The following is a 12,379-nucleotide window of genomic DNA, read 5'->3' as shown; positions in this document are numbered from 1 at the left end:
ACTCATTGAGTAAAACCAAACCAAGCTCAGAAACTTTGCTGCACTGCCAGCCTCGCAGGCGGAATTAAACCCAGTACAAAGAGCAGGAAGGGGGGTTAATTTGCATCTCCAGGCTCCCTGCCTTTGTCACATACCTGCTATTTTCCTTGTTGGCTGCAAAAAAGAATAGCTGCTGGGAAGGCACACGCCGAAGCAGCCGCGCCCCAGCCTTCCTGGGCGTGCCTGGCGTGCCCCCTGGCAGCAGCAGCCACCGCCGCCACAGCGGCAGCAGCGGCGGCGCTTCACAGGCCTAGGGGGCGCAGCGAGCGCGGGGACGCGGGAGAAGGGCCCGCCAGGCGCGCAGGCGCGCGGCCGTTAGCGAGCGCGGGGACGCGGGACGAGCTCCCCTCAGGGGGGCACGCGCGCGGCCGTTAGTGAGCGCGGGGAGGAGAGGGCGACGCGTCCCCTCAGGCTTGCACGCGCGCAGCCCTTAGGCAGCGCAGGGACGCGGGACAACGTCCCTCCCGCCTTGCGCGAGCGCGGCTCCTGCGCCGCCACCCGCCCCCCCGGCTCCGCGCGCCGGCTGCCCAATCAGCGGCCTGGCCGGAGGCGGTGCATACCGGAGGGGGTGGGGGAGGAGCGGCGCGTTAGGGCGAAGAGCGTTCGCGGCGGCTGCGGGCAGGTCCCGCGCGGGCGGCAGGGCAGCGTCTGTGCGTGGTTGGGTGTGCGGGGGGGGGGGGGGCGGCCCCTCCTCTCCCGGCGTCTGTGGAGAGCCGGTGGGCAAACCTGTATTGCAATACCCGCCCCCGCGCCCAGTCCCGACAGTCCCCCTCACACATACCCCCCCCACCCAGTAGCTCCCTCCGCAGCTCCGTGGAGGATGTTCCCCCAGACAGACACAGCCCCGTTGAGGTGTAGGTCAGGGGAAGGTGGGATGAGGCGCGGCGTGTGTTTGGGGCGGGGGCTGTGGAGAGACGGGGGGTGTGTGCGGGGAGACGTGAAGGGAGACGGGAGGTGAGCCAGCAGGCGCCGCGGCCGGGGCGGGGAGCGCGTCTGCCGCTCTTGAGGGAGGTGAGAGGGGAGCGAGGACGCGGGGCGGAGGCGGCGAGGTAGGCGCCCGGCTGGGATGGCGGGTGAAGTGCGAGCCTGCTGCCAGGGGAGGGTTAAAACCGCGCTGGTGCTGAAGGAGGCGAGAAAAGTTCAGGCTGTCTTTCGGGGGCGGGGAGGGGGGAGAGCTGGCAAGATTTTTGTTTGATCAACTTCGCGCTTAGGTGCTTTGTTTTTAACTTGCGTTTATCCTGGTTGTACTTCTTTTATAACTACTCGTATTCTTTTTAATAAGGGAGGGAGGGAATCTCCCACGAAACTTTTCCCTTTACGGAAGGCGGGACTGAAACAATACCCGATGCATTGTTTAAACGTAAAACCTCCAGCGCTTTTTTTTTTTTTTTTTTTCGGTACGGTTTTATTGCCGCCGCTGCTGCTGTTGTGATAGCGCTTTCCCTCTTGTGTTTACAGCTTCTGTGAGGGAGAGACGCTCAGAGGAAGAACCAGGAACCCTGGGCTGCATAAACAAGGAAAGCAGGAGTCCATCTAAGCAAAGCTGGAAGGATTTCACCTTGTTGCTGTTTGTTTCGGGAGATTTTCCCTCCCCCCGCCCCGGACGCTACCCAGCTGAGGGTTTGTTTCGTTGCTGCGTCCGCAGCCGGCCAGAAGAAAAGCGCTTTACACGTTAGAGGTGATTTTTGTCGTGGTCTCCCTGCACGGAAGAGCTCAGCACCAATCTTCGAGGAGGAGGGAGGTATGATCAACTGATGTTGAACGTGAGAGTTCAAGTGACACGGCCGCTGGCCTGTGGCTGACTGACTGCACAGCGAGCTGGAATCACAGCCAGAGCTGCTCAATTTACCTGCTCGAGGACCCTCCAAACCCTTCTATTGACGGTAGAGATTTGTATCCAAAGGAAAATCGGATTAATATAAACTATGCAGAGCTTTGCGGAGATATCTGGAGACTACCCTGTCTGCATGACTAATCTTGAAATTGTCTGAAATAAATCCTTAGTGCAAGGAAGAGCGAGACACTTTCAATTAGGTTTTCTTTTTTCCTTGACGCTTTTCTTTTTTTTCTTCCCCTCCCCTTCGACTATAACTTAACACTTCCACCACAAGGTTTTTACAGGAGAATGGGACACACGCTGGAACACTCACCACGCTTCATAAAAATCACAGGGGTAACAGTTTCCATCATCGTTGCGGTATGAAAGGTACTCTTTGGATTGTCTGCTGGTGGCTAAGATGGATCAGGCTTTCTCTGTTTCTGTTAGCGATGTGCTGAAGGATCCGGATTTACTGAAATACTGACGCCCATGAACTTACTCCCTCTCTGTTGAAGGCATTGGATGTGACTGTGCAGAGAAACATGTGTTTCACATTTCTGACTGGTTGTTTTGGTGCAATCAATACCTCCACAAGAAACATGGACTTCGGTGGCGATTATCATACTGGGAGGCACACAGAGTGCTGCTTTCGGGTTGCATGCCAAGTGAGCACAAATCAGAGAGGCCGCCGTTCCTGTGCCGTGGGGGCTTCGGTTCCCCCCAAACTCCGGGGCAAATGCAGCGGGCGATGTTCCCAGCCCACCGCAGAGAGCCCGGCCGCGGGGTGCGGAATGAGCAGTGACCAAAGCGCTGTCAGGAGTGGCAGGCAGTCGGATCGGATGGGGCTCTGTGAGGCAGTAACGGTTGAGAGAAAGGTGGATCACGAAATTATTGCCCGAAGGAATAGCAGGCGAGGCGGAATGATGATAAAGTTAAACTTCTGTTTCATCTTCTGTCGGGGATGGTGGGCGTTTCTGTTGCTTCAGCTCCACATGTTGCAAGCACTGGCACAAGGTAGGGCTAGAGACATTTTTGTTTATAGAAATGCTGCATCTGCCTTCTAAGAGGAAGGGGATCTCGCTTGGGTACAGAGAAACCCTTTTACTTTATCCTTATCAGAGGTAAACTGCAGAATTCGCACTGAGCTGGTTTCATGTAGGAATGGTCGTTTCTCACACACAATCGTTTCTTTATGGAACAGAGATTTGCAAACTGTACCTACATGTTTCTTTCCCTTTCTCGTCCTATCCTTCCCCCCTCCCAACCTGCCACAGAGAATCAATAGCCCCATCGGGACCAAACCTGCTTTTTTTTATTTATTTCCATAGGTCCGTACATTTCTGTTCTTTTAGGCAGCGAAAGGGTTAACTGCTGGTTTTGTGTGTGTGTGTGTGTGTGTTTAAAAACGCTGTGCGCTGAGATAAGTTATTAGGAGAAGGGGAGTCATAAATCCACCGACTAGAACTAAATCAGGCATGTAGAAGGAATTCTTTAAACATACGAGTACTATTCTATGTGAAGCTGGGTTCGAGCATTGTTCATTTCTTTTGGATTGCCAAGTAACATTTACCCGAGACAAAAACTGCAATTGATTCCTATCGGAGCATTTCCACATCAGAGATCCTTGCAGTCGAATGAGTCACTTGTAAACGAAGGGTCAGAGTCGACCAATAGACTTTAAATATCAAGTGTCAGTCACTTTGCATGTAAATTTCCTTCTCAAAAAATGGCCAAATGTAGCCTAATTCTTAATAATCCTTTGACAGAGTAAACAATAAGTGGCAGGCAGAAGCATTACAGTTGGCTGCGCCAAGTAACATGCTGAACAAACGCAGCTTTCACTTTCTTTGCTGGGTTGAGTTTTATTGCTGTGTGCATTGTCTGGCTGAAGTGGTATGTGTTGGACAATGCAGAACTGTATCGTGTGGGATGATGAGTTAGTTATTAAAAGCGGAAGTTAATACTTTATGAAGGGGAATGGTCTTTGTGTTTTAGTTCTTTGTTTTCAAGTATTTCATAGGGAACAACGGTGCATTCAGTTTTAATAACTGGATGGGCTTGTGTGTTGAGGAAGAGGGGTTGTAAGCCAAGTCTGATGTAGTTTGCCTGCTCAGGGTTTACTACTGCATCCTCGGAAAGTTTGGAGCCGCAGGATACAGAAGAGTTTTAATCCAGTGCTTAATAACAGACTCCACCCTCATAAACCTTTTTCAGTGCTTTGTTTGTGCTGTCATTGCTATTAGCAAACTACTTATGCTGGGGCCTGCAAGCCCTAACAGGGTATTGCTATTCTGAAGCAAGACATACCTGAAATAATTCTCTCTGCAAATTAAAATTCACGGCACTTTTTTTTTCTGTTGATAGTTGTTGATAGATGCCAACATGATGCTTCATTTTGGAAGACAAATGCTGATGATTCTTGCTGTTTACACTAAAAATGCAAAGATTTTTCATAGAAGTGCCAGTGATTCAGGAATCAATTTAGATGCCATGTAAAGCACTTTTCTGTGGTTTAGTAGTAAACTAGCCATCTTACTGGATTAAAAAGTGAATTGAAACTTTTGTTCAGCACATAGTACAGAAAATTTTTTCAACAGCATATTTCAGGTTACTAAGCATTTGCAGTAGTATCAGTTTTAGGTAATATATATCTCAGGGAGTTATGTAGTGTTTACAAACTATCCTAAAGAAAAGTCGTAACACCAAGTTAGTGTTACCCATCAGTATTTAAGAGGGGGAGGAGAAGCAAAGAGAATAAGATACATTATTTCTGAGATACATTATCTGCATCTGGTGCAGATAAAGGTATGGCGTTTAGAAGACATTAAACAATGAAGGATAAAACAATTATATAATGCAGAAACAAAATGTCTTTTTATTTTTCTATCATTCAGAAAGCACAAATTACAGTTATTCCTCTAAAATTCTTTAAGCCATAAACCAGCATGGAGGTCTTAATGCAGAGTGCTTCTATTAGGTTTTCACAAAATTTGTATTCATTTATAACTTATGGTTCTTTTTCCACTCTGAATTCTAATGGATTCTAATACATTCATCATTTTTATGCAAAAATTTACTTTAGAGAGAAGATGACAATTTTTATAAAAGTCCTTCATGAAAATGGAAGTTCTGCTACAGCCACAGAAAGTTTTTAATGGAATGATGTGGTCATATGCATGAGAGAATTACATGACTCCAGTCTTTTTATGTGATAAAAAAATGAACATTCTAAATATATGGGCCAGGGCTGTTTTGAATGAATCATAATATGATGCTATAACCAGCTAATGTTTCTATAATAACTATTTCAGCATTGTAGAAATAAGAAATATTTCAAGCATACTGAAATGCAGGTTCTGAGTTCATAGGAAACAGATTAGATAAAGTCGTTGTGATGAAGTATCTTATACTCCAAGGTGAATGGAAGAAAAGGTTTTCAGCTGCAATAGGTTGGTTGAGTATTCTCTAGACTTGAATGATCATCCGTGTAAAAGCAGATCTAGAGGCGAACTGTAGATAAAACCACTTGTAAATTCATTTTGTACTTAGCTTTTCAGCTTTTCTGTCTTCTGGTAGTTGTGTTACATAACTAGATATAACGATTTATTTGATTTCTTTTTCTTTTTCAAAGCGAGTTTAATTATTACAAAACATACAGTGGTTTATTGTACTGAATAATAAAGCATTCTCTTCGAACCTTGGTGTTGTTAGTGCAGACCTTCTTGTTATGGGAGTGATTTTCTGGGTGGAAGAAACTACAGCTGACGAAGGTTGTGGCCTGTCTTGTGAGCATGGCCTCGCGTAGTACTCCCACTCCTGTAATGGCTGCAGATCTGCATAGGCGCCCTTGCAGACTACTTGTGTGTCTGCCTGGTTTACCGCCTTGACTGGTCTGCGAATGGGGAGCCTCTCCGGAAAATTAACCTGTAAGAGTCTGAAAACTGTTGCATATGTCTTTGTTTACTCAGTTCTTTATGCCTGCTGGCCTCTGCCATGATGCCTCTTTGCATGGCGCTTTTGTTAAATTTGAGTGTTAGGTGCTAGTTAGCCTCAAGTCATTGTGTGTCATCAAATAGCGATGAGATGCTAATTGATAATCACTATAATTATCAAATTAGAATTTGCAAGGTGATGGTAGAAGTGAATCATTTCAACACAGTGACTGCTGTACTTGGAAGAACATTATCCTGCAATGGCCTCTATCTCCGTGGTCTAGCGTGCCTGGGCATGGTCCTGTTGTATACATAGAGCTTGTTGCAGGATTGGAATTTAATAGCTATGTATGAGATTAACAAACACTGATGCCTACTGAGGTACAAAATGTTTACTAAAATACTAGAATATTTGTATGGAAGTAGAAAAATTCTACTTATTTAAAGAGGTTGGAAGTTGCTAGAGGCTGCTCTCCATGCATCTTAATGGATTTAAGTACTTTACCAATGTCTTACTTTTGTTGAAGAGTGAATGAATACTTAGAAAATATACTTCTTCGGATTGATGGCTGTTGTTCAGATTGATTTTAAAATAGATAAAAGCAGTGCAAAGCTTTAAGCTTCTCCAACAGGAGACGGGTATCTTTAAATATTAAGAAAGAGAAGCTTGTCTGATTTTTCTTAGTTTTACAGCAGTGGAAGTGTGATCTTTTTATGCCATTTGATCAAATCTGTAATTCAGAGTTCTGCGTGTACCTGAATGTGCATTTAAGGTGATATTGAGATGTATTATGCTTTGACAGAAGCCGTGACATGGAAGATAGAAGAAAATGTTTCTGGGGCCCAACTTTTTTAATTCAAATATTTGATCTGGTGTAACTTATAAAAATACTAAGTGTAGGAAGCGTTTTCAAGCAAATTTCAAACTGCATTAGCTGCAGAGATGATAAGCAACTTGCATAGAGTATTTAGTTGTTGGAAGGACAGGGAGTGTGTTAAATGTGAGGGCAATACTTATTGAAGAGTGAAGAGCATTCTGAATTAAGTGTGGAATGATGCATTTCTAATTCCAGAAGATTCTGTTACCATTTATTGGAAACTCATTAACTTGTATTGGATTTACCTGTTGTGTTCCTTTTCTTTAGATGAACATTTTAAGTATGTGCTAGTTTTTAAACAGGTGAATTCTTTGTGTATATAATTAAAAATGGGTTTGGAGGAGTAGATACAAGTCTAGTCTAAATAGAAATGGGGTAGAGAGAGTGGGCTTTTTCTGTGGCCGTATCATAAGACTTCTAACTCTACTGCGGTGAATGTGTTTGGTTTATATGCGTACCTTTAGCTGAAAAATGACTTATTCTCAAGACTTCTCAAAGCAAGTTCAAAGAGATATGTGTATGTACTTATTAACATTTTAAGTACAGTGTTTCATATAGTTTCTTGAGAGTGCAGTGTAACAGTACTATTAGAGGTGAAGGAAGACCATATGTAATAGGTGTTTATCAATGTTGTTTTCATGCATTACCGGAAGATGCTTAGACCAGGAGCGACCCAGGTACAGAGAGAGAGGTTGTGGCAGTTCAGTCTCAGAGTTATGCTGTGTGACTTTCACATCACTTAAGAAGAATGCAAGGGGATCTGTGTCCATGGCTTATAGTCCTTGAAAGGTTGTTCTGGAAGGTTCTGTCATCTCTGTGCATAGTCATATATTTTGAATAACAAATATTGGCTAATATTTTAAAGATTGTCTGACTGATTAAACAAACCATAGAAATTTTAATACACAATCTTAAAGTGAATTATTAGGAAACTGTTAAGTGAAGGGCTTGGGCTTTCGTATGTCTCAGAGGGATTTTTTTCTGTTGTTGTTTTATTGTTCTTACCAGCACATACGTACAAGTCTTGAATGCGTGCTTGATTCAAATAAAAGATTTTCATGCATTTAGCAACTCTGTATACAGCTTTACCTGAACATCACATTCTGAATGGACTAGTTATTTGTTCACTTGGACCTTTCTGCTGACATAAGTCTGTGGGCAGACTAGAGGCAATTAGGTTCCTCATGGAGCAAAATCTTGTTCATGTTGAGTTCATTGCAGAAACAGACCTTTCTTCCTCCCTCTGCATATATACATACGTACATAACATGTATTTGAGTAGTTTTTAATGAACAAATTGAGGATTTGTTCGTCTCTTCAAAACTGTGTTTTCCTGAAGTTTTAACATACGAACTAGAATAATTTTTATAAGAATTCTGCAGATATTATAAAATGCCAGAACTAAGGTAGCTTGTGCATCTTTAATCTAAATTCTTTATGCATATGCATTATGATTAAGTTTAAATTAATACATATTATTTTACTGTCTACCTGAGTCAGAACTAAGACTGAATACTGGTCACTGATCAGTTTTTCAGTATTTTGTTTTCTTGTCAGTGCTTGGGCCCATCTTTCATTTACTTCAAATCTTTTAAATTCAGCACAAGAAGACTTTTCTGTGGACTAAAACAAGAACTGTTAGCCACTATAGAGTGGCATTGGATTAGACTACTTAGAGTTATTACAGCTGGAAAGCAGGTGATTGGTGAGACTCGGTTTCTATTTCTGACTATTGAGTGAGTATTTTCTAGTGAATAAAGACTCTTCTCTCCATGTGGCTCAAAGACGACCCTTCACCACCCGTATAGCTCATGCAGAACAAAAATATAACTCCATTAAAGGTCTGTTCCCAAAGAAGTTGGGGTTTCTGGAGTTATTTCTGCCTGCGCTGATGTTGGTCTTGTTACAGACTATTTCAGACAATTTCATAATTTTCATTCCCTAGGACTCTTCTGATAAGTGGCCTCACGAGTAGCCTAGTTAAATATATTAAATTGGAGATATGTAGTAGTTGGCACACTTTCTTATGGGAAGTGTATTGTTTCCTCAGTTTATTGGTTATAAATAGGTGTTAAATGGATGAGATGATTTTTTTTTTTTTCCAACTAAGTAAAACTTTCCAATTGCTTTATGGACGTGGTCTTTGAAATGTCGCAGCCCTGGAACTTCCAATAGGTTCTATAGGAATTAGTTCATGTAGCACTTGCAGATCTGAGTTCAAGGGGTTACATGGCTTGAGAAGGGAAGAACCTTTTATTTTAATGTGCATACTAACTTAATTACTTTTAAACATACATGACTGTTTGTAAGATCTGTTCATTATACAAATTCTTGGCTTCTAGACATACATGGTATTTGTATACTGTATCTTGAGCATTAGTATTTTTGGTTTGCTAAGAGTTATTTTTTGTTCTACCCTTGCTATGAAAAATAGTAAGCCTGTTACTAGAATATATACTAGCCTGTTGCTAATCATATGTTTTATCTGTGAAATGCCCCTGAGGTGTAATACAAACGGCACCCTCACTAAGGTTAAAAATGTAGATCTAGGCTTTTTAAGGGAAGTGTTTTTAAAGTTAATTTTCAGCTGTTTAGTTCCCTGAACTAGCTCAAACTAGGGTTACACAAGCATCAGGGACAAAGCAGAAGAGGTGATGGGAATGCATGGCCAGGGGGCATGACCCTAGCAGCCATCACTAAGATCAGTTTAAATTGCTGGAGAGTTTTCAGACTCAGAAAAAAACACAAGGGAATGTACGCTGCCTAACTTCTTACAAACACGTGGAGGCTGCTGTTCCTGGGTAGAAAATAGAGAGGTTAGTGCCTTTAAAGGGGTGGGTTCAAAAACTTCACTTTGGATTTCTTGTCTGAAAGACCCTTTCAGTGAGCTTCTCACTCTGTCAGATGGAGCCTTGCTAAAGAAAGTATTCCTAACCTAAGCTTGTAATGTTAGTGCTAAAGTTAGGTAACGCGAATATTCCCCTTAATCCTCTTGTATCTCAGTTCTCAAGACCTATAATGGGAATAATATTTTTTTCTTAAAAAAAGAAACTTTGTAACTGAAGTTGCAAATTCCACAGGTATTACTTTTTAACATTTGTATCTAATGTGCAGATTCAGGAGGTAAGAACGGTGATATGAGCTCCAGCAACTCTAATAAAAGGAAGTCTTTACCACTACTTTATGCAAAATGCGGAAGTGGATTGTACAATCTTATGTTACACCATCCAGATAACTTTCGAAGTGTCATTCTTGATAAATGATAAGGCATTTGAACTTTTTAAGCAGGTAACTTGAATCCTTAATCCTGTTTTTCACATTGCCATGCTCTGTTGCTGCAGCTTGAAGAGAAAGTTGATTCTGGTAGATAAATCATTGTCCCTTAGGTCTCTTTAAACCACTTTATGGTCTTTCAAGCCATAAGCCATATATTTTTCTAATAAACTCCTAGGTCTAACAAGTTATCTAAAAAATAATTTGTTGGGTATAGCCCTCTTGGACCAGAAAGTAGACAATAATGATACATAGCTCTAGTACATGTTGCCAGAATGGTCCCACGTTAATTCCAGGCTGAAATGGAAGAGTTTGTAACTCATTATTACACAAAGAATCAGAAGATTTGGTAGACACTACTTCCATCCTCAGATTCTTATTTGTCTAACTGTATATTTATGAGCTGAGAATGTTGTGGATTTGATAAGTGGTTTTGGCATTGAGTTCATAGGAAATCTACTCAGTAGCATTGCTACCTTTTAAGGGAAGGTACTAAGAAAATAATGGAAATGTAATGCAAATATTTCAAATGCTTAGACATTCAGAAACAATGCTTAGGAAAAACTCTTTGTCCATGAACAAATATGTCCTTTAAAGTCTTCAAGCACTCTTTTTTTTTTTTTTTTTATGATGCATAAGAAAACTTGTACAGTAGCTCAGTTGATAAGGCACTGGAAATACCGCTGTCCCATGATGAAAACTGTCTCATTGTTCACATGTATGCCCATCTGTGTGTCTCACTGTTGTCCTCTATTCGCTTTATCTTTTTGTCCCAGGTTGATAGCGCCGCTACCACAATGTGCTTCTGGTTTCTAATTATTGCTCCTACATGCTATTGTAACACAAATAATGCCTACTGCTAGTAAAAGACTGAGGTGATAGTTTAAAACTCCTGATTCTACATGCAAAATGTAGAACAAATTCCTTAGCCTCTAACTGGACACAGAATAGCTTTTCTAGGACACTTGTATTATCTGAAGCAGGGCTTTTATTGTTCTGGAAGACCTTGTTCACAACAGATAATCAGAAAGATTTTTTCATGGTGGATTATCCCAGGCATTGTTTTTCAAAAATGTTAGACGAGACTAAGAGGCCAGAGATTAAGAATAGTAACTCCTGTGTTTCACATTTTGCTATTTTTGTTGCCATGAAGAAGTTAGATGTGTTTTTGAAGAGGGAGTAACTGAAGTTACTTTTTAAAACCATTTTAATACATGCCACTTCAAACACCAGATTTTAAGGTAGATGCTATCAACCCATTTCCCTGTAGATTTTTTTTTTTTACAAACATAACTAGTTAATTCTTTATCATGAGCAACACTGGTTATGTCTTAAGTGGAGAAAAATATGTGGTTTATTGTTAAATTAATTTCCTGCATTGGCATGTGCAACCATCACTTTTAAAATAACATTTTAAAAAGAAAATAATATTCTTTATCTTTTTTTAAGTTCTGTGCTATCTTCTCTCTTGGAACTAGTATGCAAAATTCTCAGCTTTTAAGAAACTAACTACTGAGAGGTCTGTGGGGTTTTTTCCCTCTTGAAAAGAATGCATATTTTATATAGTAACTTCTTGACATTTATAGTCGGAGAGAAGGTGTTTCCTATTCACAGAGCCTAATCATGCTAGTGTTCGTTATCCATACAGCAAGGCTCAAATTTCACTTTAAAGTGTTTTTTTCATGGAAACAGGAGAATAGGTTAATTGATTCTACCTTAATTCAATTAACAAAATAGGCTGGTGATGCTATTGTTTAATGAAGTCATCAGCAGAAAAATTGTGGGTGGCTCTGAGCATACATCTCTCATTTATCTGCAAGTTTGAAGTAGCAATGAATAACAGCAAGGCAGATTTCATACCTGTGTGTTGTGAAAGCTTACGTTGAAGTCATTTATTTAGTACCTAACATCTTTATTTCAAGTTCCTCTATACCAGTGTTGATAGCCGTCTTCCTCAGATTTAATTGTTTTCATTATATATGATTTATTATTAGCATTTAATGGGTCAGATATTTACGCATATTTTTCTGACTCTTCAGTTGAGAATTCTGAGTTAATGAGAGTCATGTCAAACTAAAAACTTTTAAGTGCTGGTAATTCAACGTTACATTCACTATGTAAATGTATTGTAATTAAAATGATGCCTTGTCAATCCCATTCAGGTTTCTCATGAGTATAGCTTTCAGCTTTTGTTTACTGGATATAGCTGTCTTCTGCTACCCAAAACCTGAACAGACATATTTACGGCATACCGATGTCAATAAAATTCTGCAATGTTAACTGTTGTTCCTGTTGAAATTTGAAGAGTGCAAATCTTATTAATTCTGTTACAGAAATCCAGGTAAGATGTAAGACTTAAATTTTTGACATTTTCAAATTCTTGAGCTCCACTATAAAAAAAAAAAATAGTGGAGCAGCCAGTGAGAAAATATAAGATG

At 41.1% G+C, this 12,379-nt stretch overlaps 1 protein-coding gene across 1 annotated transcript in view; it reads left to right on the top strand.

Annotated features, from left to right (window-relative positions):
- Positions 1-2,400: 2,400 nt before the first annotated feature.
- The window catches only part of SDK1 (sidekick cell adhesion molecule 1), a 419,880-nt gene continuing 409,901 nt past the window's right edge, over positions 2,401-12,379 (top strand). The window contains exon 1 of the mRNA XM_059826302.1: positions 2,401-2,872. Coding sequence (XP_059682285.1) covers positions 2,401-2,872 — 472 coding nt within the window. The remainder of the gene's footprint in view (positions 2,873-12,379) is intronic.

This window comes from Gavia stellata, chromosome 18, assembly GCF_030936135.1.
Source record: "Gavia stellata isolate bGavSte3 chromosome 18, bGavSte3.hap2, whole genome shotgun sequence".
Classification (NCBI taxonomy): domain Eukaryota; kingdom Metazoa; phylum Chordata; class Aves; order Gaviiformes; family Gaviidae; genus Gavia; species Gavia stellata.
Note: the sequence above shows the minus strand (reverse complement) of the source record. Positions and strands in the feature narration are given on the sequence as shown.